Below are 27,246 nucleotides of genomic sequence, written 5' to 3'. Positions count from 1 at the left end.
TAGAATCCCATGAGTCCCTGCTCGAGTGCAGCTAGAGTTGATTAATAAAAATATAATCACTGTAGAAGTTCATGCATTTCCAGTCATTTTTCAGGGTTTACAGCATCTGCAGTGAGCTTATTCAACGTATCATTATGCTCCTTTAACCATTTATGGCACTACTAAGCTTACCCCACAAGTGCAATGAGTTCTCACCAAAACCAGGGTATGACTCAATGACAGTTGTAGTTGAATTGTCAGCTTCTCCTTTAAAAAAAAACAGTTGAAACTACAACACAACTTTCTCATTTGCGTTTTAACAAAACACTGCAGATTGGGAGGGAGGGGCAGGAAGTATGATACTATGGAACAAAAAAATAACTATAAGCTAACCTACATATTGCAAATATCATGCGTGAGTACCTGGAGTGTGAAGTACCATTTAATAGGCTCAATTATCAAAATTAGTTCACACACACAGATGAGGATTGTATGTTCGTTGTTAAAATGAAAAGCAACACTGTAAAATATCTGACTCTCTTTAATCTAGAGCAGGCTTCCCAAACCCCGGCCCTCCAGCTGTTGCTGAACTACAACTCCCATGATTCTCAGCCTATCTATCTCATTCATAGAATCATAGGAGTTGTAGTTAGCAACATCTGGAGGGCCGGAGTTTGGGGAAGCCTGGTCTAGAGTGATATATATATAATATATGTATATTTTTTTATCATATTGAAGTATTTTACAGCATACAAACATGTATCCCCATGAGAGCTGTACATTGCTAGTAGTTAATAAAGTTGGACTTGCTAAAACGTTGAAGTATTTATTGAAGCAACTAAATATTAAGCTAAATAATATTGTTTGTTTAGAAAAAAAATAGGCTTGGTTACATATATACTTTTATTTGGTTAAATCACGAGTACAAGTGCTCATTGCTGCACTTTGCAAGAAAACAGAAGCAATGGTTTGCACAAGTTAATTTCCTGTGTGAGCATTGCATAATGCAGCTCAGGAAACCATGTCCGATATTAAAAACAAAAAAAAAAAACATATTCTTTTGTTTCACAGCCTTTGCAATTCTTAAATGATCCAAAAATGTAACTGTCTGTTTTGACCATCATTTAAAAGATGGAATAGCTTTCAGTCATGAGTTTGCCCAATATACGGGGTATTAATGCACACTGTAGGTGTATGTGGAGAATTAGTGTGGGGCCTAAGTTTGGGCAAAAGTCCTGTGCGGCCCCTGGTGTTGCAAATTTTCTAAATTATATGTGGCACTGGAGAGGTTTGATTTGAATCCTGTACCTGGATTGGGCAGTTTAACATTAAATGTACATGTTTCTTTGTAAGCGATCTAGCAAAGAAAAAACGTACAAGTTACACACAGAAAGTTTACCATGTACAAAATAAGTTGGCACATGTTTTAGTTAATACATTTTCGAATATATATATTACACGTTCCATGCAGAGATATGGTACCATACGCTTTATTGTCCTACTGTAGATACTATCTCTGAATGGAACAGGTGGTTTATTTAATGTACTCTGTCCGATATGTTGTCATCTTCTCAGAGTTCCACCTGGTGAATTCACATATTTTGTCGTTGGCATTTTGAATTATTTATGTTACTCTGAAACTGTTGTACTTCACATATTTTTGTATGTTTTTATTTACACATCTTCCTTTAGATGTACTACTAAAATAAATTAGATTTTGTTGATTAAGACCCATACCTTCTTGTCCAGACAACTGTAAATGTTCCACCAAGTCACATCCAAAGACTTTGTCCTTTCCGGATTTCTTTTTCCCTTTCTGTCTTGCTTTCATTGCGAGTGACATCACACAGCTTTTTTTCAAGACCAGCCCAGGTTATTGTCAGAGTATGTAGTATTCAAGATGGCAATCCAGCACATTTCAAAAACAAAACCAGAACAATAAATCGTCTCGATTGTAATGCTTTTTCCATAGAAAGACTAAAGCTCCTTTAGATAGTCAGCCCACCATTATTCCCAGGTTCTTATGACGTCCCAAAGTTTTGTTTCATTCTCATGAGGCTCGTACACCTGTTCCCTTATTTCTTCAGGTCTGTGCACCTAGATGAATACCCGTTCAAACACTTTATTTGCACAGGAAGTGGTTATTATAGAGGAAGCAGCCTTGCTACAGAAATGATTACCATCCTTGACGTGAAAAGCATTTAGCCAAAACCAAACCCCTTTTTTTTGCACTAAATTCTATGATCACAGCTTTAGAGGAAGCCTGAGCTAGTGTCTTAAAACCACATCCTGTACATATCATCACTAAAACCACACACAGTATTTTCACAATGTAAAGAAGTCTTTTTTGCTAGAATGTACCTAAATATTTATCTATACCGGTCTGTACTTTTTTGTCATGTGATTGGTCACTTTTTTCCATAATTTGATGGATGAACAGAGTTTAAGCATGTGCAGAAACTTCTCTAGAATAGCTTAGAGTGATATAAATTAGATTCCCGAAAAGATTCTTGAACTTCTCTCCTAACTTCATTGATAAACTGTTATTTACCTACAGCCCAACACTCTTTTTCTCATTTTGCAATTTTGCTTTGAGCATTCCATATCACACCCTAAGAGATTCTAATATATGCTGCAGTTCAGTAGCTCATTCTCTTGGACACTCCATCATCCATTGGACCACCACAACGCATCATTCCCACTATTCCTGCAGATGTTCCATCATACACCTACTTGCAGACAATACTATTTTTTTTTTAATATGGCACTATTATATTTCAAATATCGTCAGAAAATCAAAATGTAAAATGAAAATTCTTGCACTTGTATTTCTCAAACCATAATTCACAATCAATCGACATTTAAATTAGCTTATTATTTGCAATGTTTGTGTATGTGCATCTATCAATTTCCACTTTGGCTTAAATGTAATCAAACACAAAATTCCTATATAATGGCTCCAAGAACATTATGTGAAATGTAATCCTCAACAGCTGGAGTTGGTTAAGGCATTTGCCCCACCAATATAGCTTAAATTGTCAATCTAAACACACCATAAATCTTGCAATACTTTGTGGTGGCTATGGTGCTTGTAGGCTATGTCACAGTCAGCCTATCACTGCCGAATAAACATGGGATGTTATTGGCATTAATATTTCAAAATACAGCAATATGGTCATGAGAGCCTGACTGTTTTTTGTCAAATTTCCTGAAATTTCCATAGCCTATTTGCACCATAACGACCACAACAGTGATTATAGTTCTTGTAGTGGTTATGGTTCTTAGAAGGTACCTTTGTTATACTTTAATATATATTTTTACAAACTGGTATGTGGCAATAACCCCCCTACATTACATATGCATTTCTACTTGTTTAATGATGTAATTAAAGGTTGATGACATGTGAACCATAGGACAATTTACAATAATATTTCGCTTTGTGTTTCAGAATTCAACTTTAACTAGGCCAGAGCATTTAAAAAACAAAATTTGAGCCTATTTGCACCATAACGACCACAACAGTGATTATAGTTCTTGTAGTGGTTATGGTTCTTAGAAGGTACCTTTGTTATACTTTAATATATATTTTTACAAACTGGTATGTGGCAATAACCCCCCTACATTACATATGCATTTCTACTTGTTTAATGATGTAATTAAAGGTTGATGACATGTGAACCATAGGACAATTTACAATAATATTTCGCTTTGTGTTTCAGAATTCAACTTTAACTAGGCCAGAGCATTTAAAAAACAAAATTTGACAGTACAGAATGTTGATTTTCACCAGTTTGGATTAATTGTGACAGCTCATATCTTGTAAGGAAAAGTCCCCAAGTAAAGAAAAAAAAACAATCTATCACTTCAAAACCATTCTGCTCAGTGACTATCAAATCAATGGCTTACTAGCCATTTTTATATGTTTTTCATAATAATTTATTTTTGTTCCATAGGCCTACCCTTTTTTCCCCCTACTCTCACCCAACCTGTATTGTTCAATTTTTGCTCCAAAACACCTGCTGAACACGGTGGGTTTCAAAAGAGATTAAAGTTTTCTACCATAGAAAGCTGACAATTGAACTATAACTAGCAGAATCCCTTGCTGTATTTATGAAAAGTTAACTGAGCATCGTTGTTCTGAGTCACTTCCTGGTGTGGTGACATTCCACTGCAGATGGAGATTTCTATAAACGCCTGAGCTTAAAATGAGTACCTCTTGTTTTATTAAGTATTTAACGCATTAAAAAATAATAGCTCTTCTCCAATCTGCTGTGATCCTTTATTTGCCTCCTGAACTAGTTTGCAAATCATTTTTTTTGTCATCACCTGGACCTGTCCTGTAATGAAAATCGTGGCACAAAAAGTGGACATTTTTAGAATGTGCCATACGTAAAAATGGCATGGACCATAGTTGTCGGATTTCACTCACATGTCTTTATAGGCTTAAAAATGTAGCCTTTGCAAATAGAAATTCATCCCTGATGAGTGTGCCTGGACTCTCCAAACTTGCAGTGGCAAGTAACTTTTAAGACTTGGCTAGTAACAAAACGCTGGAAACTTTAAGACATTCATATACACAAAATCGAATTGTAATCACATAACTTAATTCTGTTTTGCCTGTGTAATAAAGGACAGAGCCTCAATCTAAGTCTGTATAATATGTATTTTCAGAAATCGGAAAACCTTAAGCACAAAAAGTGAAAATCATGTTATTTTTCAGTTATTTGTATTTTACAGTAATCTAAATGTCAGCTGATAATATATTTTACAAAACATATTCCCCTTTATTAAAATCAAAGCACGTCCCCCTTCTATAAATAGAAATATTTATAAACTATTTACACTTTGTATAAATAGAGACATGGTGCACATCACAAGTTTTGAGGGGTTGTGTTGTTTTACTTTGCCATCTCTTCATATGCCCACAATACATTTACAGGGTTATTTACACCATAGCTCTCGGTTAACTCACAAAAGCTATGTACCCAACAGGTAGTTATGACAACAAGATTTTATTAAGAAATATTGGGTCTCAAGCACTTTAAAGATAGCCGCATCTTTAATGACGCACTGCTCTTTTGGGGACTTTTTTCTGGTTGTCATAGATGCAGAGATCAGGATTGTTGGGAGATAGGTTATATTACAATGAACTTGATTCCAGTTTTCAATTTAAACCCTAGCCTTTGCAGGGTAGAGGTTTTATAGAATTATCTTCATGCGTATAATCCAACTTACATCTACTGAGCAAGAACAGATTTACTGCTAGTTTTCGCTAACGGAGATTGTCTTGCAGCAATCAACATGATGGGATTTCACATTCAGAAGTTCCAGTCTTTCTAGTCACCCTTTAGAGGACTATCTTTTCTTTAGGAATATGATGTTGAGGGGTTTTTATTGTACATAATTCAATTTATCGCATTTAAACCAGGAGATGGGGCAAAACCCAAAACGTGGGCCTGTTAATCGAATTTTTGTAATACTGAAAGCAGTGTTTTTCTTTAAGCTTCTAGCAGTGAGCATTTTCAATCAGCATCTCATCTAGTGACCAAGGGATTTTGCAAAACACATAGCCCTGTATTCAATACAAAATCTCAATTTTGAGAGATGAGTCACAGAATATATCTTGTTCTTCTTTCTTTTTTTGTTTTTACTTTTTTTTTTTTATTCTCTCTACAAAGTCTTTTTATTGTCTTTGAAGGAAACAATCAATTCTTTTAAAAAAAAAATCACTGACGTGTCTTTGTGGAAAAATGTCTCTTGTGGATCTGGGATTATTTTGTTGCAACTTGCTGTTCCCTCCATAGTGCATTATTTACAGTGTGAAGGACTCTCGGTGACATCTGGCTAATATAGCAGATACAGTCTTTGACAAAGACTGTCCTTCAGGAAAGGTCATTGCATCTCATCAGTTTCAGGAAGTCAATTGCTTCCACACAACTCAGAGCTTTCCAGAGTCTTGGTTACCTCTAGTTATACAAGGTGTCCCCGACCATTTATGTAGATCCCGTTGGCAGTTGGCTTTGCCCTTAATGTACCATTTTCTTGGTAAAAATGTGCCATTCCTTGCTTAATAAAGGGCTGGTTACCAGTAACAGTGACATATCTTTCTTCTTGATCTGTGTCTCTGTCTTGTGGCACTTCTTCCTGATCTGTCACATCCTCATTCTCCTCCTTAACGTCTTCGTCTGGCACAGTGGACAGAAGCTCTGTCTGTGTCTCTGTTTCCCGGACAGTCGTCAAAGTGGAATAACTCCGACGATCTAGCTCTTCCCCCTGCAGAAAGAATAAAATCTTTGTTTACCATAAAAAAGTTAGGTATGCCGTAGTCAATTTTAAAATAACACACTAGTACTTCTTGTTATCCGGGTACTTAAAAGGCAACATTTAAAAAAAAAGAATTATTGTTTTAACCTTTTATTTTCTTTCTGCTGTTTTGGACAAGATCAACCCTTAATAGAAGCTGATTGGACTTTGTTTAAAGGAAGCACATGACATTTTTATTGCATCAATTACATATTCTTACTATACCAAATAGGATAGATATCTATTCATCCTCCCTAACGCTCAGTAGCAGTTATATACGCTGATTCTATATGTAAGATGTGAAATCTATAAATACCATAAGCACTCTCTAGGTACACATACTTTTATAAAACGTGTATAAAATATACATAGAATAGATAATATAATAATATAAATAGTTCTTAAGCAGATAGTCACTCGTTAAGCAGGTGTAAAGCACCTTACATACATTCTATTTTATATGTATCTATGTATATAGTTCATAAGTAAACATATATGTATTAACGAACAGCACTCTTGTATTTTGGAACTGCTTTGAAAAAGTTTAAAAGAGGTACTGCCATATCTCTGCTGTCCATTTAAATATTTGTGGGAGTTTAGAAAACTGAAAGCATTTTTTTCAAACTGTAGATAAAGGCTTATCATTTGATTCAACTGCTGTAACAGAACAAAGTGATTCATTGCTCCCTCTAGTGGAAAAATATGTTTTTACCATAATAAAAAAAATGCTGCAGTTAGAGAATTCTACATACTACAGGGCAGTATATTCATGTGCTACCAGGCAACATAATGACATTTTGTGTATCCAGGAAAGCATTGTGGATATGGCAACCCTACATTTTAGATGTTAAAGGACCACCATAGTGCCAGGAAAACAAGCTTGTTTTCCTGGCATTATAGGGTCATTAGGTGCCCTTGTGGCCCCACTCCTGCTGGGCTGAAGGGGTTAAAACCCCTTTTGCCCCTTACCTTAATCCAGCGCCAGGCTCCCTCGGCGCTGGGGAACTCTTCTCCTCCTGCCTACATCAGCGATGAATGCGCGTGCGCATTCAAACCGCACATAGGAAAGCATTACTCAATGCTTTCCTCTGAACGTCCAGCGTCTTCTCACTGTGAGAAGCTGGATTAACCCTCAGTTTCTCTGAAACTGCTATGTTTTCAGCTGCAGGGTTAAAACTAGAGGGACCTGGCACCCAGACCACGTCATTGAGCTGAAGTAGTCTGTGTGGAATCACATATACATTATCATTAAAATGAGTTCAGCAGGTACTTGTTTGGATGGAGTACATGGACCCATCTCCTATTGGTAATACAGCAGCCCTTTCATTGTTCAGGGTTCCAAGACTCGATAAAGGAGTGCATATAGCTGCAATAAGCCAAATATTGACTGAATGCAATGTATCATATTAACAGGAGGAGCCACTGACTGTATTCTGAAATATAACTGGGAGGAGATGATGTCTGTCTTCTCTTGTATCAGACTGACAGACCTGTACAACTGCAAATGGGAAACAGCAGCTGTGCGGAGTTTACCTGAAAGAGACCTTTACAGGTCGAACTGGAAAAGAGACAGGAATGTGACAGGTACACAAACGGATTAATGGTAGCTGAAGTGTTCACAGTATTTAGAAGGAAACAATAGAGGGATTGAAAGAAAACACATATGTATTTTTTTTTTCATGAATGTTTGCTTGTTCTCAGTTTTTTTCACAGTGAACAAAAATAAATTAGTTTCACGTTGTTACAATAAATTCTAGTTGTATACCGACTACTAATCTGGTTTTGGTGTGGAGACTGGCGTTAAATAAACTGTAGCATGTATATGTGTTTTTTTTTTGTGTGAGATTAACCATAAATGTTAAATAAATTACACTCTGAATACACTGAGTAAAGCAACATAGCTGCTGTACCCTACGCATTCCACCTCTGTTCGCATTTACACAGCCAAATACCTCATTTCACAAACAGGTATCTTCCCCTTCCCTACAGGATATACCTAAATATCACCTCCACTACCCCAGTACCCCTTCCCTTGCTTCCAACTAGCCTCATACCGTGCTCCTACTAGCCCAATACCCTCTCCACATAATCTCTTCACATCGCACCCACTAGCTCCATATGTTAGCCCTGCTCAAAGTAGCTCAATAACACAATTCCGGCTCAAACTAACCAAACCGCATTTGCCTCTACAACCAAAGCCGGACTGGGGAAAATTTTGGTCCGGCATTTTTCAATCACAGCGGCCCCCTGAGAAGGGGGCAGGGCCAGAGAGGGTGTCTTTTGTCATCACTAATTACAAGCATGCCCCCTCTCAAAGTGAGCATGTTGGTTCAATGCGCAGAGCCCCGCTGAAGAGCTCTAGCATGAGAAAAAGGCCCTGTATCTGCGCAGCGCAAGCAAATTTAATGACATGCTTGCGCTGTGTGTAGCAGGCCCTGTTTCCTACCAGAACAGGGCCTGCTACATGTTCTCACTTGGCTGATTCCAGGGGAGCTTGGACTATTGATTTAGGTTCTTTTCCCTTTCTCTGTCAAACTCATCTTCCAGGTTCTACTCCCACCTTTGCTTGATGGGTCCACTGGGTCATGTGTATAGCCAGAGTTGATACCTCAGTTGCTGACTGTCATTTGGAAGATCTGTTGGGAGCTGCAGATTGGTCTTCAGAATCTACTCTGTGACTTTTACTTTTGTACAGTGTCACAGTTTTTGGACTCCGTTATGGACTAACTTTGTCTCTGGTGTCTCCATAAGTGGGATACCAGAGGACAAAAGGGCCAGGAAAGCATATCGTGCATGTGTTTGGAGCCTGCTTGTGGGATTGCGTGTGTGTAGAGTGAGCTGATTGAGGTGTGGTATTGTGTAAATAGGGCAATTTCGTTTGTGGTGTAATATGTGCGACTAGGGGCTATAAAAAGTGTGTGTATAGGGGCATAGTGTTATAGAGGATATAGAGTGTGTGTGCATATGGGCTATAGTGTGTGTACGGGCTGTAGAGTGTGTGTTTAGAGAATGTAGTATGTGTTTGCTTACAAGGAATGTAGTGTGTGCATAGGGGATCCAGAGTTTGTGTGTAGGTGGTGCAGTGTGTGTGTGTAGGGGATCTAGTGTGTAAAGAGCCCAGAGTGTGTATAGGAGATTGTGTGTGTGTAGAAGGTTTCTAGAGGGGGTGCTGTGTGTGAGAGGGTACTGTGTGTGTGTGTGTGTGTGTGTGTGTGTGTGAATGAATATGTTTGGAAGGATTGTGTGTGTGTGTGGGGGGGGGGGCAGATTTAAATATATTCTTTTTTTTAAATTAAAAAAAGAAAAACAAACTTTATATCCCCTAGGAGAGGGGGGCCGTGCTGCCAGCCCTGGCTAGAGACCCAAGGCTAGAGTTCACTCTCGCGAGATCTGAGAGTTACCTGCAGGTAAGAGCTCCCCCAGGTCCTCCTCTTCCTCTTTCCCCAGCTGGCGGTAGTATGCCTGTGGGCCGGTGAGGGAGATCTTTGATTTCCCTACTGGCCCACGAAGGCACACAGCAGGGCTGACACTCGAATAGTGTCGGCCCTGCATGAACTGGCCGAGGAGATCCTGTGATCTCCCCTGTCGGCCTCGGCCCATGGCCATTACGGCCCACCGGGCGTTTGCCCGGTAGTCCTGATGGCCAGTCCGGGCCTGTCTACAACCATATGCAATGATTTAGACTGGATCACCCATATGTACCCATTTCATTAATGCACTCAAGACTTCCACTGTATAACCTTATACATTGAGATATAAATATTTTGAAATATTCAAACACGTGAAAGAAGAATATCTAACAAATGAGTAACTGAAGAATCTGATGTCATGGAATGTTATGCGAGTCCAATAGAATCTGATGTCATGGAATGTCATGTGATTCCAGACAGAATCGGATGTCATGGAATGTCTTGAGATCCTAGCCATGTAAGCAGTCTCTTACCATCATGGAGCTGATACTTGGATCCCTCAGACTGTCAGGATGGTTACCGGACCTTAGATGCATGCTTTCTTCCAGCTGTGTAAATGAAAAAATAAGCAATGTTACATTTTATCCACCTCATTAGAATTACATTTCTAATTGTTTTGTGGTGAAATGAATAAGGGTTTATTCATCAAAGAATACTTTTTAGAGACATTTGCCTCAATAAGTGGCCATATGGTCTGTGACACAGACACCGACAGTCGTATCCTCACCTGCATTTTGGTATCGGTGCTCGCTGAGGTGGAGTTCAGTCTTCGTCGTGATGCCTCTCTGGATAAGGTGGAGAGCTCCTCTCTGTAGGGAATAAAGTCTTTATTTCAGTTTTTGAAAGGATACACTTGACACATTTGGAGTTTGGGCTTACTGGTGAAAACCATATATGTCATATACCTGGACAAATTGGATTCATTACATGGGGCTTATGGCTGGTTTATATTAGTCTAGACTTATAATAAGGCTTATAGCGGATTGGTCTGGACGCTTATTCCCTTCCTACTATGCTGACAGAGTACCACCCAGAAAGATGTACTTACATTTTCTCAGAAAGTCTCTTTGTCCTCCGTTTGTGATGACGATTGACTAAGAGCACAGTGATCACTAGAATCACCAGCAAGAGAGCAGTCACTACTCCCACCGTTACAAGTGACACAGACACCACATCCACCTTCCTGGGTTCACTCTCTAAAAAAAGGAGGAAAATATTTGACCTTTAATATTGCATGTCATAATAAACCTTTGTCCGACTCTGGAACAATCCTTTCCAACATAAAGGGGGGGGGGGGGGAATAAATAGTTTATTGTTATACTTTAACCATTATATAATAACTTAAATATGGTGTGCACTAATATAGGGGTGGCCAACGTTAGTTCCACAGATGTTATTTAAAGGGACAGTTTAGGCATCATAAGGCACCATAACCACTTTATCGAAATAAAGTTACTATGGTGCCAGGAGGCCCTTGAGCACATTTTTATTTTTAAAGGTTAATACATTTTTGAATGGTATAACCCCAAAGTTTCCTCCAGCGCTGATCTCAGCTCCCCTTGGCAGCATCTGGCAGATTCAGGAAGTGCACATGCTGCTGGGCAGAGGCAACGCTGATAGGCTGAGAGAGGTCAGCTGTCTTTCTTTCTAAGCCAGTTTTGTAAATGGGAAGTCACTGATTGGCTGAGAGCGTCTGCTGACCACTGTCAGCCAATCAGCAGCACCCCTGCCTAGCAACACTCCTTGAAATATCAGAATCCGGATTCCGCCTGGGGTGAGCTTATATAAGCACTGGAATCATCTTCGGGTTAAACCATTGTAAAACATCTTTTTATCCCTGAAGGTAACAATACGACCAGGGTCCGCCTGGCACCATAACAACTTAATTTAGATGTTTAGGGTAAAGCATCCTGTCAGGTGTTATTCCTTTAACCCCTTAAGGACCAAACTTCTGGAATAAAATGGAATCATGACATGTCAGACATGTCATGTGTCCTTAAGGGGTTAACAACACCTGGCATGTTTTACCCTAAAGGCTGGCCTGGCAAAGCATCAAGGGAAGTATAGTTCTGCAACAGATTGGGATCTACATGTGTCCTTCCCTGTTCCACTGAGTTCTTTTATAGATCTGTGAAAGAATTCAGAATGATAAATGATTTAACTAGTACTAACTGGTAACAATTTAAAACTGTTAAACGGCGTTTCAAAGAATAAGCAATATTAACAGCTGATTTGCATTTGTCAGATAAAAAGTCGGCAGCGTCTGTTCACCAAAACCATTACATTAAGTTGTAGTTGTTTTGATGCTTAGAGTGTCCCTTTAGCTTAAGGATGAAGGCAGGCGATTTAATGCCTTTGTCCTTCAAACCAGAGCTTAAAGGAACACTCCAACCTCTGTAACAAATTCAGTTCATTAAAGAGTCCGGTTTTATCTTACCTTCAGGGGTTACACCATTTTCCAATGGTTTAATCCCGAATTAGGTCCCCCGGTGCCTGACACACTGCCCCAACTTCCTTCCTCTTGCCACCACAAATTGAGGAAGGTTGAGGAAGATGGCTCCTGCACACTCCTTCCTCCATAACAGCTTCAATGAGCTGAAGCTCTTATAGGGGTGGAAGGGTTCCTTTAATGTAAGATTAAGGTATATATTTATTTAAACCCAACCTGACTGGATATCCTGGGGAGAATATTTACATTTACAAAAGCTAAATAACTCGCACCCATGTGGCAGAACAATGAACATGAAACTATATTTACTCTATCACTCTGGGTCATGCCAGTATCAAAGGAAGTGCAAAAGTCACAATATGCCATTATGTCTGAAATAAGCCACCCAGCAGGTTAGAGGTAAATTCACAGGTGGGCGGCATGGGAAGCAGCCGTAGTACTACTCTGTGAAGTGGGAGCATGAATTAAAACAACTGATTATTTGCTACGACATAGGATTAGTTACTGTTTCATTATTCAAACAAATTAGACCCAGTTTTTCTAAATGCAGTGTGTGAATGGAGGTTATTTACTTAGCTTTTAGGTTGGGTTTGCTGCACCAATAATAATATTGGCTGTGTCAGGCTTGTTTGTGCATTGACAAATGACTCACCCTCACTATGTTGTAGGACAAGCAGGGATTCACTCAGTCTACTCAGTGCTCAACCATCTGCAAACAGGAATGCAGCTGGTAAGACTGGTTTGGAAGCTCGGGGGGTAGGTGGGGTGTCATATATTAAGGGAAAGGGCACTACAGGTTCTCCATTCGTTAAATCTACCGCCCTGGATACTTCTTGCCAAATGACTGGACATCAAAGCATTTTCTGTCCAGGTCATCGCATACAATGACATTTAAGTTGTGGTTAGATCATGAAATAATTTTATTATATAAACCTTGATACAAAGCACAGCAGTTCATTTGACACATTTGTTTTACTGCGGTTATGTTCAAATATGATAAATAGTTAAAGAGCTACTCAAAACCAGTTTCAATTCTAAATGATTTATATTAAAAGACAACAAACTGTTAATCACGGTACAATACAACATATACAGTTTGTGGAGATTTGCATATTAAAAAGGAAAGCTAATGTATTCATTTTAAAGGAATCTAGGTATTTTGTTAGTCTGGATAAGGATATTTTAATGCAAACTGACAAGGGCCTCCAGTAAATCCACTTTCTGTCAGGTTTACTAATACCGAAATACAGTGACATCATCATACAAAATGTATCAATCTCATTAAACTTATTCACTTTACAAACACAGTGTTTTCTACAAAGAGATCCTTTAATCCATGTTTAAATGATCCATCCATCTATCTACCTAACTCACCTATCTATCTATCTATCTATCTATCTATCTATCTATCTATCTATCTATCTATCTATCATAAATCTCTTTATTCTCAAGGACCCCTGACCAATCGTTGGCAGGGTTCTCGTCTCCTTTTGTTTCAGTGTGTCTAATTATTTTAAGGTTGTTTTTGCACAGTTTGTAAAGCGCTCTCTAAAAAAAAAATGTTGAATAAAATACAAAAGCACTGCAGTTAAAAAAACTGCAGCGACATTTGTCATGACAATGGCCCAGCATTGTACCAGACACTGTGATGATGAAGGGTATGGCAGTGTACCCCGTGTTGTACTCCTGCATTATTGTGAAGCAACTGTGGGGAATTAAGGCTATAGGAGATATAGGGTAATGTGGTGCTTACCTGCCATCAACATGCTGATGACTGTTGCTCCCAACACACTCAGCCAGACTATATTTTCAAATTAAATTAACGTCACAAGCTGGTTTCTTTATAGATTGAGTTCTCTGTTTGTACGCTAATAAAATCAGAGCTTCTTTATTTAAGTGGTTCCCCTCAAAGCAACTACTTTCTAGAAGCAATACGTGTACCTGTCGTTTTTTCCATACAGGACTGACGGTCTCTTCACTGGGTGAAACTTGTCATTTTGATGTCATTTTGTTCTCATTACACCTACAAATGTAAAGTTGACTTTGAAGTTTCAGACCCACCCTGACCACACCTGGGTTCAATGAAAGCCATTAATCATCCCTCCATCTTTGTTTTGTTTAGTTTTTTCTTGCATGCAGAAATTGGGCTGGGGGCAGGTGTAATATTGCTTACATCAGATAGTATTCTTGTACATTAAGCAGAACATACCATGTGTGCAGTCAGCATAGACAACACATTATACAAATCAGGTCATTTCTGTGTAACGTGGCCATGCACATATCTCTGCTTGTTCTACCAACCTGATATGGAAACGGTTGCACTGCTTGTCCTGCTGGTGATGCCATTGGACACATGACAGATGTAGACACCAGCGTCCTCCCCACTGAGTGGGTTCTGGAATATCAAGCTGTTCCCTTCAGCTTTTACAGCATTTGGCATGGAGTGATTCACCCTGGGAACATTGAACAGAGGGCAATAGGAGAATGTTAATATACTATTAAGAACACCGGGCAGAAAGCATTGTGTTTTAAGTGAGAGCAGCGCCTCTATCAAGATATTATCTACCCTGACTAACATGGTTCTCAATTATTCACATGCTCCAGCTCGTAAGCGACAAGATGGAGAGATGACATCATAAACTAGTCTGGCCAGAATCGCAAGCCTCACTTTTTCCCACAAACTCACACGTCTTGTCGATTTGCCAACTGAGAAGCATTTGGGTCTGCCCAGACCTGACTCTAGAATTTCTTATTGTTTACATTGTGATTATCTCTGCTGCAAAGATCATATCTACTCTTTTGATATTGCCCCTTTGAATAATCCCCCTTTTCTTTAAAAAAAATCTGTGTGATTAAAGAACACTCTTTCTGTACATGTAACATGTTCTGTAACACGATCTCTTAAACGAACTCAACCAGACACCATAACCACTGCAGTACTATGTAGTGGTATGGTTCAAGGAGTGCCTAGGCTCCCACCACTTCTAAATTTTCAAACCATTTTAGAACAGAAGTAGTGGCGGTGGAAAGCTTTACCAAGCCCAGGGTAAAAGTAATACAAAGCTGGAGAGGTTATATTGCTACCTGAGTTCCATGCACATTAACACGTAGCAGATTATTCCTACCTGAAATACAATTACTTTTTTTGTACAATTAAAAACCAAATATAAAGATCTACATAATAATGATTGGCTCTTAAAACAGCCATTAGAGCTTAGAAGCTAAGCTAAGCTCAGTACATGTCTGATGAACTGGTCCTCTGGGAAAATCCCTAATTTTGGTTATAGTATTTGACTTCATATGAGATGTAAAAGCAAAGGGCGCTTGTAAAATACTGGTATAGTTCAAAAGGTAGCGAAATCACCAGATCCGGGGTCTCTAGTCCGGTAAAATATAAGGTAAAACAGAAGAGATAGTATAATGCTGGAGATGTCTTTATAAAATACAATGACAAGAAAAGAAAAAACATAAACTAACATTTGTTTAGGATGAGGGTAGATAAACATGTGCACTCACACTCTTTAGGAGCCTTAATTCAGCTCCAACTTAAGAGATATAGCGTAGTACAGGCTCTGCATACAGTTCTTGCAGTAGTAGATTTCCATGTGGATATCCAACTTACGCACATCTCTTTATCTACTCTTATCTTTAAAAAAAATGTTTAACTTACTACACCATTAGTTTCCGTTATTTCTCTTCTTGTCGTTGCATATATTTTATAAGGCTACACCAACCCTTCATATGAGATTTACCTACTATTTTTTATTTGCACAAAATGAGAAAGGCAGTGTGACCAAGATTAAGGACCGCAAAAGAGCAACCAAGGTAACAAGTCCAAAACTGTGACTAAGCCCACCAGATTTAGGACTCTTCGGACATATGTGGAGATTCACGATGTATAAATCCTTTCAGTATAATTTGCACTCAGTAATTGAAATTATATGTATATCCTGTTCTGATTATAGGTCGACTTTTTGTCAATATGTTTTATAGTGTATATATACTATGATGTGATATAAGAAAATACACATATTGCCTGGCATAGAGAGGGACATCAGCCAAAAATCTTAGAATATTTTGCCTGGTATACTACCCACAGTCCATCTAAAATAATCAAATTAACTACAGGCATTTCCTGCATTCAGAGGTTCAGTCAATTTTCTATTATTTTAGATGGGGTGCTCTTTTCGGTGCCTGTTGAGCTGTGTATCTTATTCTGAATTTAAAATGACTGTTTCTCTCCAGGCCAAGCATGCTATGTGTACATTCTATTGTGATTTTAGGCTGACAACTCCTCTGTGAACATCAAAATGTGCTGATTTCAGACATGTCTCCACTGGTCCAATCTCACCAATATTAAAAGGTTGCTGTTTTTTTGTATGAATAAGCATTTCTCATCCTAGATCAGTTTCTCTTTAGCTCACCCAAGAATTCATTAAACACACGGTTATTTATGAAAGTGTGACTTGTTGGGAACTGAAAGATAAGATAATTCAAAGAGGATTTTAAATGTTAGGCCACCATAGCTCAAATAAAAAAAAATGTCCAAGTCAGCTATGTTTAAAAGGGGGACTCCAGGCACCAAAACAACGTCATCTTCGTCAGGCACACTCTTACCTTTAGGGGTTAAACCGTGCTGGAATGGTTTAATCCCGAAGTGGCCTCCAGCACCAAACTCAGCTTCCCTCCAGATGGCATCCTGCTTCTGAAATCTCAGTCTCGGGATGCGCGGAGTGCTTCATTTAGATGATGTTGTTATGGTGCCTTACCCTGCCTAAACTGTCCCTTTAAGTTCGGCTATTTTGGACTCGAATGTTAAATGTACTTTCAAATCCTAACAATTAAAACTTTAGTGAATTTTCTTGACAGTGATTGAGGAGAGGGAAATCTTATAAGCAGTCTAGAGACCCTATGGATCTTTTTACAGAGAGCATTGGAATGATTAGCCTGTAATATGTACTGTTCTCATGGCAGCCAAAACATTTACCTTCAAATGTCAGAATTATTAATGAATATAGATAATGATATACTGGCATATCAACTCTTATCTTTGTACGTTATCCATTAATAAACTAGACCCAGGCATACCCGTGTTAAACATTTATTTACCTTGACCATTTATATTCAGGTGTCGGGTTCCCCTCACACAAACACTTCAATACAGCATCATCCTTCCCAGCAAACCAGCCTTCTTCATGGCCCTTGATGGTTACATCCCCCAAATCTAAAGAGGAAGAAATATACTGAGCATTTATGTCCTCCTAGGAGAAGAGGAAGGATCTGAACATTTTTAACTTTTCAGAAAACTGTTCTACATGTTCCCGGAGATAACAGATATATGTACATAATGTCTTTTCAAAGATTAAACATAGCAGAAGCTAATACAGCTCATATTTGTACAAATGTGACCGATAAATGTGTAATACAATGTGTGCTATGCTATTTCCTCCAAGGTTAGTGTTGTGAGTGAAGCTGTGTGTGGGGAGAAGGGGGAAGAAATAAGAGGGAGGGGGAGAGGGGGGGGGGGGAGTGACTGTGGTGGGGAGGATGCATTTCTGTGTCCAGCCTCCACACACACTGAGCAGCATACATTTGTGTTACCCCCCCCCCCCCCCCCCTCTTTGCCTTTTGGATATGGAGGGGAATAATTACCTGGTGGTCTGGGTGGCTTAGATGCTAGTCTGCATCAGCATAGAGCTGCTCTCAGGTACAGACCTGCTATGCGAGATCTATAGATCTCCTCACCGGCCCATGCAGATGCTGTGGGTCAGAGCAGAGCTGGTGCTGTAGTGTTAGTGCCGGCACTATTGCAATTTTGCAATATTAGAAATTGTGTATACACAATTCCAGTGCGTAGGTGCATACTCTTGGATTGTGAATGCATGAGCCTCATATTGATGGAGTTACTATATAATCACCCAATATTGCTGCAGAGCTCCCAAGTGCAAGCAGAAAACACAAACAACAAAAAGCCACTTATAGTGCAAACTGCCAAAATATGCACTATAGGTCCTATTTTTGTCCTTTTTTTGTTCCATATGCGCAGTTAAGAATTCACAAGTATTATGCAAGTGGTAATAAGGTCATTTTAATTGTATTTGAGCATTTTCTCCGTATTTATTGGCCATGTATTGTCTTTTTGTTTGCATTGTGTGCTTTTGTGAAAGGTTCATTTGCGTGCAGCAGCAATGAATACATTTCTAACTGCAGAGTTTATGTAATAGAGACTGTGAAAAATTAGCAACTTTTAATTACATACTTTTGTATGTACACAATTTGCACATTTTAAAATTGCATCACTGAATACTATTAAATAATGTTATCCCATGTAGGCCAGGCATAATTATGGCCAGATCAGGCATGTGTCTCCAGGTGGACTGTAGACTGCAAGCTTATGAGCCAGGTTTGTCTCTTTACATGAAATGGAATGTGATAACCTTCAAATTTAGGGATGCTTAATGATGTTTAAATAAACAGTAAATTAGATACTTACATTTGATCCCAATGATATGTTTGATGCGCTTTTCACGTTCAAATCCAGGGTGATAAACAACACAGGTCAGGGTTTTCCCGTTCATACTGCGATTTGGTACAACAAAAAATTCACTGGTCACAGATTCTGAGCGCGGATGCGTAGTTTTCCTGGTAGTATTGGTCCCTCGGACTTCAGACTCCCAAAACAGAATGGGGGCAGGATTGCCTTCAGCAGTGCAAGAAGCTGCTTGAGTCTTGCCATCTCCTTCTACTAGTGGAGGACCCTCGATCAGAGTGGGCAAAGGTGGTACTATAATTCACAAGATCGACAAACAGTAAATCATATGTATATAAATCTCAGAGTCATCTATTTAGTTAAATTCATACTTACATTATAAGGTTCCATATAAATAAATTGAGTTGGAAAACTTTTCAACTCAGATAGTTTGACATTGAATCTACTTTGACCCAAACTTTTTAGTTTTCTTGCAGTTCTTCTTAATTTCACCATATCCACCACTGAGAAGAAGCCTGTTAGTAGTATTCTTATTTCAGACTACATGTGCTCAGAGGTAACACAGGGCCGGTGCAAGGATTATTGCCGCCCTAGGCAAAAAATTATTTGCTGCCCTATTCGCTCAACAGTGGTCATGTAGGTTTAATCCCACAAAATGAAGCATTGCCTTACCTTGAAGGGTTAAACAAGCCTCTAGTAGGTGTCACACTAGAGACACCTCCAGTACAATGCAATGTTTAACTATTAGAAGAGGTGGAAGTGCATAGCGCTTGCCACCTATGCTCTTGAGGTCCCCAATACTCATGTATGAGGAACATTGGATTGGACCAGCATTGTCCTATTTGTGACATTGAGCGAGGTAAGAAGGCAAGCAGTGCAGAGGAAGTCTTGGTGCTTGATAAATGTCGCCCCCACCCTTTTAAAAAAAAACAACAACATTTTTATGCTAGGGGGGGACTTGAATCTATGTAGGGACAGGGACACTATAGTATTCAAAATGCAGGTTGAGATCCCTAACACTGTAGTGTTCCTTTAAAAGTATTGATTTTTAAAAAATGTTTTAATTAAAATTATCCTTTTTGCCCAAATGCAATCACTGATACATACATACACACACACACTCACACGCATTCACTCACACTTAATGGTCACACAATTACAATCAGTGACCAATGTACACACACATTCACTGACTCACACAGAGTGACACACACACACTGACTCAAGCAGACACACACACTAACTGATGCAGACTGACACACACATTCACACACTGACCCATGCAGACACACACACATGCAGACACACACACTGATCCAGATACACACATACAGACCCAAGCAGATACACACACTGACCCAAGCACACACATACAGACTGATCCAGACAAACACACACACACACTGACCCAAGCAGATAAACACACTGACCTAAGCACACACACACACACACACTGACTCAAGCAGACACACACACTGACCCAAGCATATACACACACACACTGGCTGAAACAGGCTGACACACACACACACACACACCATGATGTCCCCTACTTGCTTTTATTTAATTTGGTCTCTAAATGGGACCCAGGCCTGGCTGCCTGAATTCTCTTTAAGTACGATGCACATGAGGTGTGTAGGGAGGTGGCTCTCTGTGATCATGGCTGGCAGAGGTTGATGGCCCCGGGCACTAGTCTGCAGCCATGTAAGTGCTCCCTAGCTCCCGGTGCCATCACCTGCAGCAAGCAAAACACAATTTGACCCATATAGAGGGGCGGCTTTAACCAGCAGTAAAGTTGCTGCCGGCGGCCCCCCTTAAGTAATGCCCTAGTCGGCCGCCTAATTGGCCTATATATATTGGCCGGCCCTGAGGTAAAATACCTGATTTTTTTTATATATATATTCTTCGGAATATAAAAGTTTGTTTTAAATCAGATTCATTAAAAAAAAAGAGTGAAATCTCCTGGAGAAGTGTGGGTTTCTAATGATGTTTCTTGAGACCCCTAGCTTTGGGCAGGCTAAATTAATTTATATGAAAGGAAACAATAGATCAAAGACCTGGAGGTAACTCAAAGCAACAGCCTATAAAATACACAGACCCTCTGTTGCAGTTTTATTTTTCATTTGAAACTACCAAGAGTTTGAAGTGTACATTTTCTTCTCTCTTTTTTCATGTTTGTTTAAGGCCATCAAATGTAGTTAAATCCATTGTCTAAAAAAAAACCTGCAACCACCACTGTAGGTAAAGAACCTCTAAGGATTTTCCAATGACTCTTATGATGATATTCATCCCCGGTACCCATAAATTGGTTTTAATGCTTTTTATGTAACAGCAGAGTGTTATTTACACAGAGGATACTGTTAAGAATCAAATTATATCTCACCTAACACCTTTAATGTCAGTTCGCCTTCAAAATTTCCATCTGGGAAGGTGTTTACGAGACACTGATAAAGACCCTCATCTGCTTGGACAGCGTTCTTCATGGTAATTGTCCCATTTTGGGGAAGTAATGGAGCATTCTCTTTGATGCGCCCACTGTAAAGATCTGATATGTAGGCTCCAAACTCAGGATTTAATATGGCAATCTGGATGTTCTGACCATTCGGCACTTTCTTTGACCAGACGACCTGCGTCACTTTTTCATCTGACTTTGCCTGGTAGTAACATGACAATACCACGTCTGCTCCCAACACGGCAGTAGTACTCTTTGTCTGTACAATTCCAGCTAAACTGTCTGAAAAAGGATAATATATATTAGATCTCACCAAAGATATATCTGTTTGATTTTTTTAATACAAATGTACATGCAAGTAAAATAGTATATAAGCTACTCTTACTGAATTTTCAGAACTTTAGCTGTCATCATATTGTATACAATATATTTTTGTTTTTGTTTTTTAAATCTGTCTTAAATGTTATGTTAGAGTCCTTAGCTTTAATGTAGCTCAGTCATCCTATACTTATCTAGCTTAAATATGTTCCTCTTCTTTTTCTATGTTTTTCTACTAAAATACATAAGGAAAAGTAGGGACTACTATGCCTTATATATTTTTCCTCTCCTTGACAAAACACAGAGCTATCTTTGTCGAGTTTTGTCTCACAGTTTTCCCCACTAGCAGCGGCTGTGGGAATATGGCATTGCCTGTGATTTCAAAAAAAATTTGTGGTCACCTGCGGGAATTTCTGGATATATGAATAAACAAAGCGGAGGCGCAGTAGACGACAAATCCATTTTTTTTTTGCAACAAAACACACCCATGGCTATTTTAACATTTTTCAACAGTAAATACATCTTTGCCACGACAATACATGTATTATCAATCTTCTTAGTCAAACATCCAACCATGTAACAATTAAGTAATTGAATTTACTTAAAAACTAATAATCAATAATTGTGAGATTGAGGCTTGGAGTGTCGACACAGTATGTCCTTATACTATCTTCAGTATTGCAAATTCTCACATGTTATTCTCTCTTAAAATGAAATGGAGTATTTGCAAACCAGCAATACCGTGGCTTATACAGAGTTGCACTATGTTGTTCTCTGTCTCCCTATAATTGGATTGACCCTATTGTTTGTATCTATTTATTGTGGAAGATTTGAGGAGATCTTCGGGTTAAATCCAAGGGAAGTTCTTATATTTAAATACACTTATTAGTTTTGTCTATCAACCACTTAACATTCACTTAAACACTATATAGTGATATTGGTGATTATCTTGTGACATAGTGAAAGTTTTTGCACTTCTTTATACCGTGGCTTTACAGCTTTAAAGCCAGATTCTCAAGACACTTTTACCTTTGTTACATGTGATAACTCATAGGTCCAGAAGGTGATCAATTAGGATTATTATTATTATTATATTTATATGGCGTCAACAAATTCCGTAGCACTTTACAATGGGTGGACTAACAAACATGTAATTGTAACCAGACAAGTTTGATGCACAGAAACAGAGGGGTTGAGGGCCCTGCTTAATGAGCTTACATGCTAGAGGGGGTGGGGTAAAGTGACACAAAAGGTAAGGGAAGTAGTAGGGAAGTAGATTGGTAGAATAGTATTCAATGAAGAATTAGTGTGGGTTTTTGCTTTTGAGCCATTAACAGTTTCTTTGATATGCTTTTTGTGAAAAAGTGAGTTTTTAATGATTTTTTGAAGGAATGGAGCCTGGGTGAGCGTCTAACGGAAAAGGGAAGGGATTTCCTCAGAAAGCCCTAGAGAAGTCTTGGATACGAGCATAAAAGGTGGGAGTACGAACAGAGAATAGACGAAGGTCTTCGGCCGAGCGTAGGGGCCTAGACGGGACATACTTGTGTATTAGGGAGGATAGATAGGTGGGAGAAGCATTATGTAGAGGCTTAAAAGTAAGAACCAGAATTTTATATTGAGCCCTATATCTTACAGGGAGCCAATGCAGGGACTGACGGAGCGGTGAGGCGTGGGAGGTGTGGGCGGATAGGAAGATGAGCCTTGCCGCCGCATTCATTATAGACTGCAATGGGGCAAGTTGGGAACATGTAAGACCATTGAGAAGTGGATTACAGTAGTCAAGGTGAGAGAGGACAATGGCATGGACCTTAGCCACATCTGGCGTTAAGAAGGGACGGATGTGCGCAATGCTTTTGAGATGAAAGCGGCAGGATTTGGCAATAGACTGGACATGAGGGGTGAAGGAGAGGTCGAAGTCAAAGAGAACACCTAGGCAGCAAGCCTGTGTGGTGTTGATGATGGTAGCACCATTAACATGGAGGGAGACAGAAATGAGAGTAGCAACACTTGAGGGAGGAAAGACCAAAGTTCTGTTTTGGACAAGTTGAGCTTATGGAAGTGGGCAGCCATCCAGTTAGAAATAGCAGAGAGGCTGTCAGAGTAACTAGTCAAGAGGGGCTCTGGAGAGGGGGAGGACAGATAGATTTGCGTGTCATCTCCATAGAAGTGATATTGGAAGCCAAAGGAGCTGATGAGTTTACCAAGGGAGGCAGAATAGATTGAGAACAGTAGGGGACCAAGGACTGAACCTTGTGGGACACCAACAGAGAGAGGTTGTGAAAAAGAGGCAGAGCCAGAGAAAGAAATGCTAAAAGAGTGAGGTAGGAGGAGCACCAGGAGAGAGCAATATCTCATAGACCGAGATTACGGAGGATAAGAAGAAGCTGTTGATGATCAACAGTATCAAAAGCAGCGGAAAGGTCAAGGAGAAATATTCTAGAGTAGTAACCATGAGATTTTGCAACAAGTAAATTGTCGGATACTTTGGTCAGAGCCATTTCCACAGAATGGTGAGAACGGAAACCAGACCAAAGTGGGTCTAGCAGAGAATTGGACAATTTCACATACACAAGTCTTTCAAGGATCTTGGACGCAAAAGGCAGTAGCGAGATAGGGCGGTAGTTGCACAGGGAGTTATGGTCAAAGTTGGGCTTTTTTAGAATTGGGGTTACAGTTGCATGTTTGAAGGGTAATGGCGGTTAATTCAGTAGGAGGAGGAGCAACGGGGTGAAGAAGAGAGTTAAAAGTGTGGATTAGTAATTTGGGTTCGCGGGAGCTTGTGGTTATGAAGGTATTGAAGAAATTGACGTTTGCAGAGGAAAGCGCCAAGCTATAAGAGCGAAGCATCAATTTATAGTGGAGAAAATCAGATGCGGACTGAGACTTTCACCAGCAGCGTTCAGCAGTTCTGGAGCATTTTTGGAGGTATCAAGTCAGCTTGGTGTGCCAAGGTTGTAGTTGAGGGCGCTTGCTGCGTTTAAGTGTAGGAAGTGCCATGATGTCTAGTTGAGAAGAGAGGGTGGAATTTTAGAAGGAGACTGCAGAGCTAGGGCAGGTAAGGTTTGAGATAGGTAAAAGGAGAGTTTGGAGGTTAATTGACAGATATATCATGTTTCCTGGACAAGTTTTACTTCATCAGATTAACGGGCAGCACACAAAAACATCTGTACTGGAGTTTGTAGAATTCAGACGCTTTAGGAATCATCAACGATCAATTACTTGATACCCCTTATGTGTCTAGAAAAACATGGGGAGCTTGATAACCCTATTTTAGATAACTCCAGGACTTTTGCAACTCTCTGTTCAGTAAATATGCCTCTCCATTTACCAAACAGGCTTTGAGACTGGACTGTCTGTAATCTGTTTGTGTACAGGCCCATCAGGACGTCGGTGGCTTGTAGAACTTCAACAGCAAACTGCCAAAGACATACTCTTTACATACCCTAACCTATAGGGGCATTACTTGGTACATTGCCCAACCAATATGAAGAAATGAGGCATTTAACAGAAATGTGTAAAAGGAAAATATTTAGATAACTTTTTTTTATCAATTTCTTCTAAAGTGTATAAAGTTTCCAGAACTTTGTATATAAAATTTGACTTTCGGTTCTAGGCATCTGAATTAGGGTACATTTAACTAACTGTGAGTGATCTGAGGCCATAGGCTGCTCCTGCATGTTGTTGTGAAGCATTTCCTGATACTATGTTACTCAATCTCATTCCAAATTCTGCAACGGAAGATTTGCTGACTAAACATGTATTCAAGGATCTTGATACCCTTTTAACTTCACAGCTCTTTTTGGCAGTCATTTTAGTTGATGGATTTGCAAGTTTTTGCAAGATTGTGAGGCACATCCATACTCAACATGTCACCAAGCAGGTTTTTCAGGTTTATAAACGCCTGTCAACATTTTAAGCTTGATTTGGCTGATTAGAAAGTTTGAATGTGACTGCTTGTGTGGGCCACTCCCTTCCTGTCAGGGGCCTATCTCCGGATCAGAGGAATGTTAGCTTCTACAAGGTGTCTCAACATTGTTAATCCTTTCTGTAAAACACTGATGGCCCTTGTGTAACACAAAGCCCAGTAGTGTAACTACAAGCATATGAGTCAAGTGATGTAGGCCTAACCTGGCTTTATTCATTTTTGCTTCTGTGAAAATGCAGCCTGTTGCAGTTCATGTATGTGATGACTCCATCATGGAATTCGAGTGTATAGATGATATAGACACGAGTTGGCAACCTTTGTAACGCAAGATGTTGTGGACTACATCTTTCCAGCTTTATGGCTGTAAGAGCCTTTTAGGAGATGTAGTCCACAACTTCAGGAGTGCTGAAGGTTGCTTAATTGCGAAATTAATACATATGTAGGTGAGAGAGTGCACCAAAATTTACCTCAAAGTAAAAGCCAATAGCAAGATTACTTGTAAAGTGAGCACTTTAGAGTTGTCTGGTAGTGTCAATGATTGGAATAGTGGACATACCCAATGAGTGGACATACCCACTAATCACACATTGGCTTCCATACTGACAGAAGTGACGGTAAGCACCAGGGTTTTTGCATTCTCTATTACAGAAACAAGTCTCCTCAGATGAGCACGGTCATGAAAAACGGAGAACTTTGAGGGTTTTGTGCATTCTCGATAGACACTTCACGTCTAATAAAGGGTCCCGCATAGTTTATTGAAGTGCGTATGGAATTCTGTATTCAATTTAGGTGGAAATTGAAGATTGCCAAGGTCGTTAAGGGTATCAAAGTTATCTAGGTATTTTTGTGTTGGAATGAATTTATCTTTTTCAGCTGTCCAATGCTTTGCCACAGCTTGGAAAATAATGATAAAAATAATGTAAAAGAAGTTTAATGTTTAAAGTTAATTGCAGTTTAAACAGGAAATTGGTTATGACATGTCCTGTGACAATTAGAGGGTTACTATACTGTGTTAAATTAGGAAAGAAAGGTGCACAAATTAAAACCGAGACGTGCTTTGAAGAAGGGGTTTAGAGTAGCTTGTGTAGTCCCTTCTTATTGTAAGAGGCTTAAACAATTCAAAGCTGAAAACCTTAGATCACATAATTAAAACTCACAAATACGGAAAATGGTCCTAAAAATTTTGGGAGTTGTCCCCTTCTTTTTTTTTTTTTTTACGTCACATAGGCAAAGGTCCAAATTGCTGTCCTGATGAGTCTTTAAAACACCATATGGAAGCAATTCCCTGCCCTTATTCTAAATATAATAATACTAATTAATTAATTGTATATTTCTGGCTGCTTTTATGGAACACAGAACATTTTATTCCATAAGTGCCTTAGTAAATCTCTTACATTTAATTAATCATATTTATTGAAATGTATTAACAGGGCTCAGAATTTCAAGTCTTAACATACAAGACGGGCCTTAAAATTACTCACTCACACACCAAAACATATTCAACAAGCCATGCAAAGCAAGGAGTGTCAGTATGTGTGTGAATGTGTGTATGAATGAAAGAATGTATGTTGAGTTAATGAATGCTGGTGTGTATTTGAGTGGCATCTCAATGTGTGTACCATTGCATGTGTCTAATTTTGTCGAGTCGTGGATGTGTGAATGGTCAGCAATGAAGGGTCAGTGTGAGAACATGAGTAATGAGTTGATGTGAGTAAAAGGATAAATGTGCAAGAAAAACAAGTGTATGGCGTATTTGTCCTGTCATTTTGGTGTCAGAGGAGAAATACATAATAAAAGCAAAATACAAGGTTAAACAAGAATATGATAAGCTGAAAGTTAGAGTTCTAAACACTAAAAAAT

At 39.2% G+C, this 27,246-nt stretch overlaps 2 protein-coding genes and 1 long non-coding RNA gene across 3 annotated transcripts in view; all 3 read right to left on the bottom strand.

Moving 5' to 3' along the window:
* The window catches only part of ARHGAP30 (Rho GTPase activating protein 30), a 49,008-nt gene extending 46,894 nt beyond the window's left edge, over nucleotides 1-2,114 (bottom strand). The window contains exon 1 of the mRNA XM_063439291.1: nucleotides 1,717-2,114. Within this exon, the coding sequence (XP_063295361.1) occupies nucleotides 1,717-1,822 (106 nt within the window). The 5' untranslated portion in view covers nucleotides 1,823-2,114. The remainder of the gene's footprint in view (nucleotides 1-1,716) is intronic.
* A 2,510-nt stretch (nucleotides 2,115-4,624) lies between these two features.
* The window catches only part of LOC134582826 (uncharacterized), an 859,230-nt gene continuing 836,608 nt past the window's right edge, over nucleotides 4,625-27,246 (bottom strand). Inside the window, exon 2 of the long non-coding RNA XR_010086275.1 lies at nucleotides 4,625-5,482. This is a non-coding gene — a long non-coding RNA (uncharacterized LOC134582826). The remainder of the gene's footprint in view (nucleotides 5,483-27,246) is intronic.
* Nucleotides 5,535-27,246, bottom strand: part of NECTIN4 (nectin cell adhesion molecule 4) — a 62,566-nt gene continuing 40,854 nt past the window's right edge. The window contains exons 2-9 of the mRNA XM_063439492.1: nucleotides 21,075-21,425; nucleotides 18,695-18,985; nucleotides 17,311-17,425; nucleotides 14,503-14,654; nucleotides 10,801-10,948; nucleotides 10,480-10,561; nucleotides 10,226-10,300; nucleotides 5,535-6,252 (exon numbers count right to left, since the gene is read on the bottom strand). Of these exons, the coding sequence (XP_063295562.1) occupies nucleotides 5,950-6,252; nucleotides 10,226-10,300; nucleotides 10,480-10,561; nucleotides 10,801-10,948; nucleotides 14,503-14,654; nucleotides 17,311-17,425; nucleotides 18,695-18,985; nucleotides 21,075-21,425 (1,517 nt within the window). The 3' untranslated portion in view covers nucleotides 5,535-5,949. The remainder of the gene's footprint in view (nucleotides 6,253-10,225; nucleotides 10,301-10,479; nucleotides 10,562-10,800; nucleotides 10,949-14,502; nucleotides 14,655-17,310; nucleotides 17,426-18,694; nucleotides 18,986-21,074; nucleotides 21,426-27,246) is intronic.

The sequence above is a fragment of the Pelobates fuscus genome, chromosome 13, assembly GCF_036172605.1.
Source record: "Pelobates fuscus isolate aPelFus1 chromosome 13, aPelFus1.pri, whole genome shotgun sequence".
NCBI classification, from domain to species: Eukaryota; Metazoa; Chordata; class Amphibia; order Anura; family Pelobatidae; genus Pelobates; species Pelobates fuscus.
This window is presented reverse-complemented; position numbering and strand designations above follow the sequence as displayed.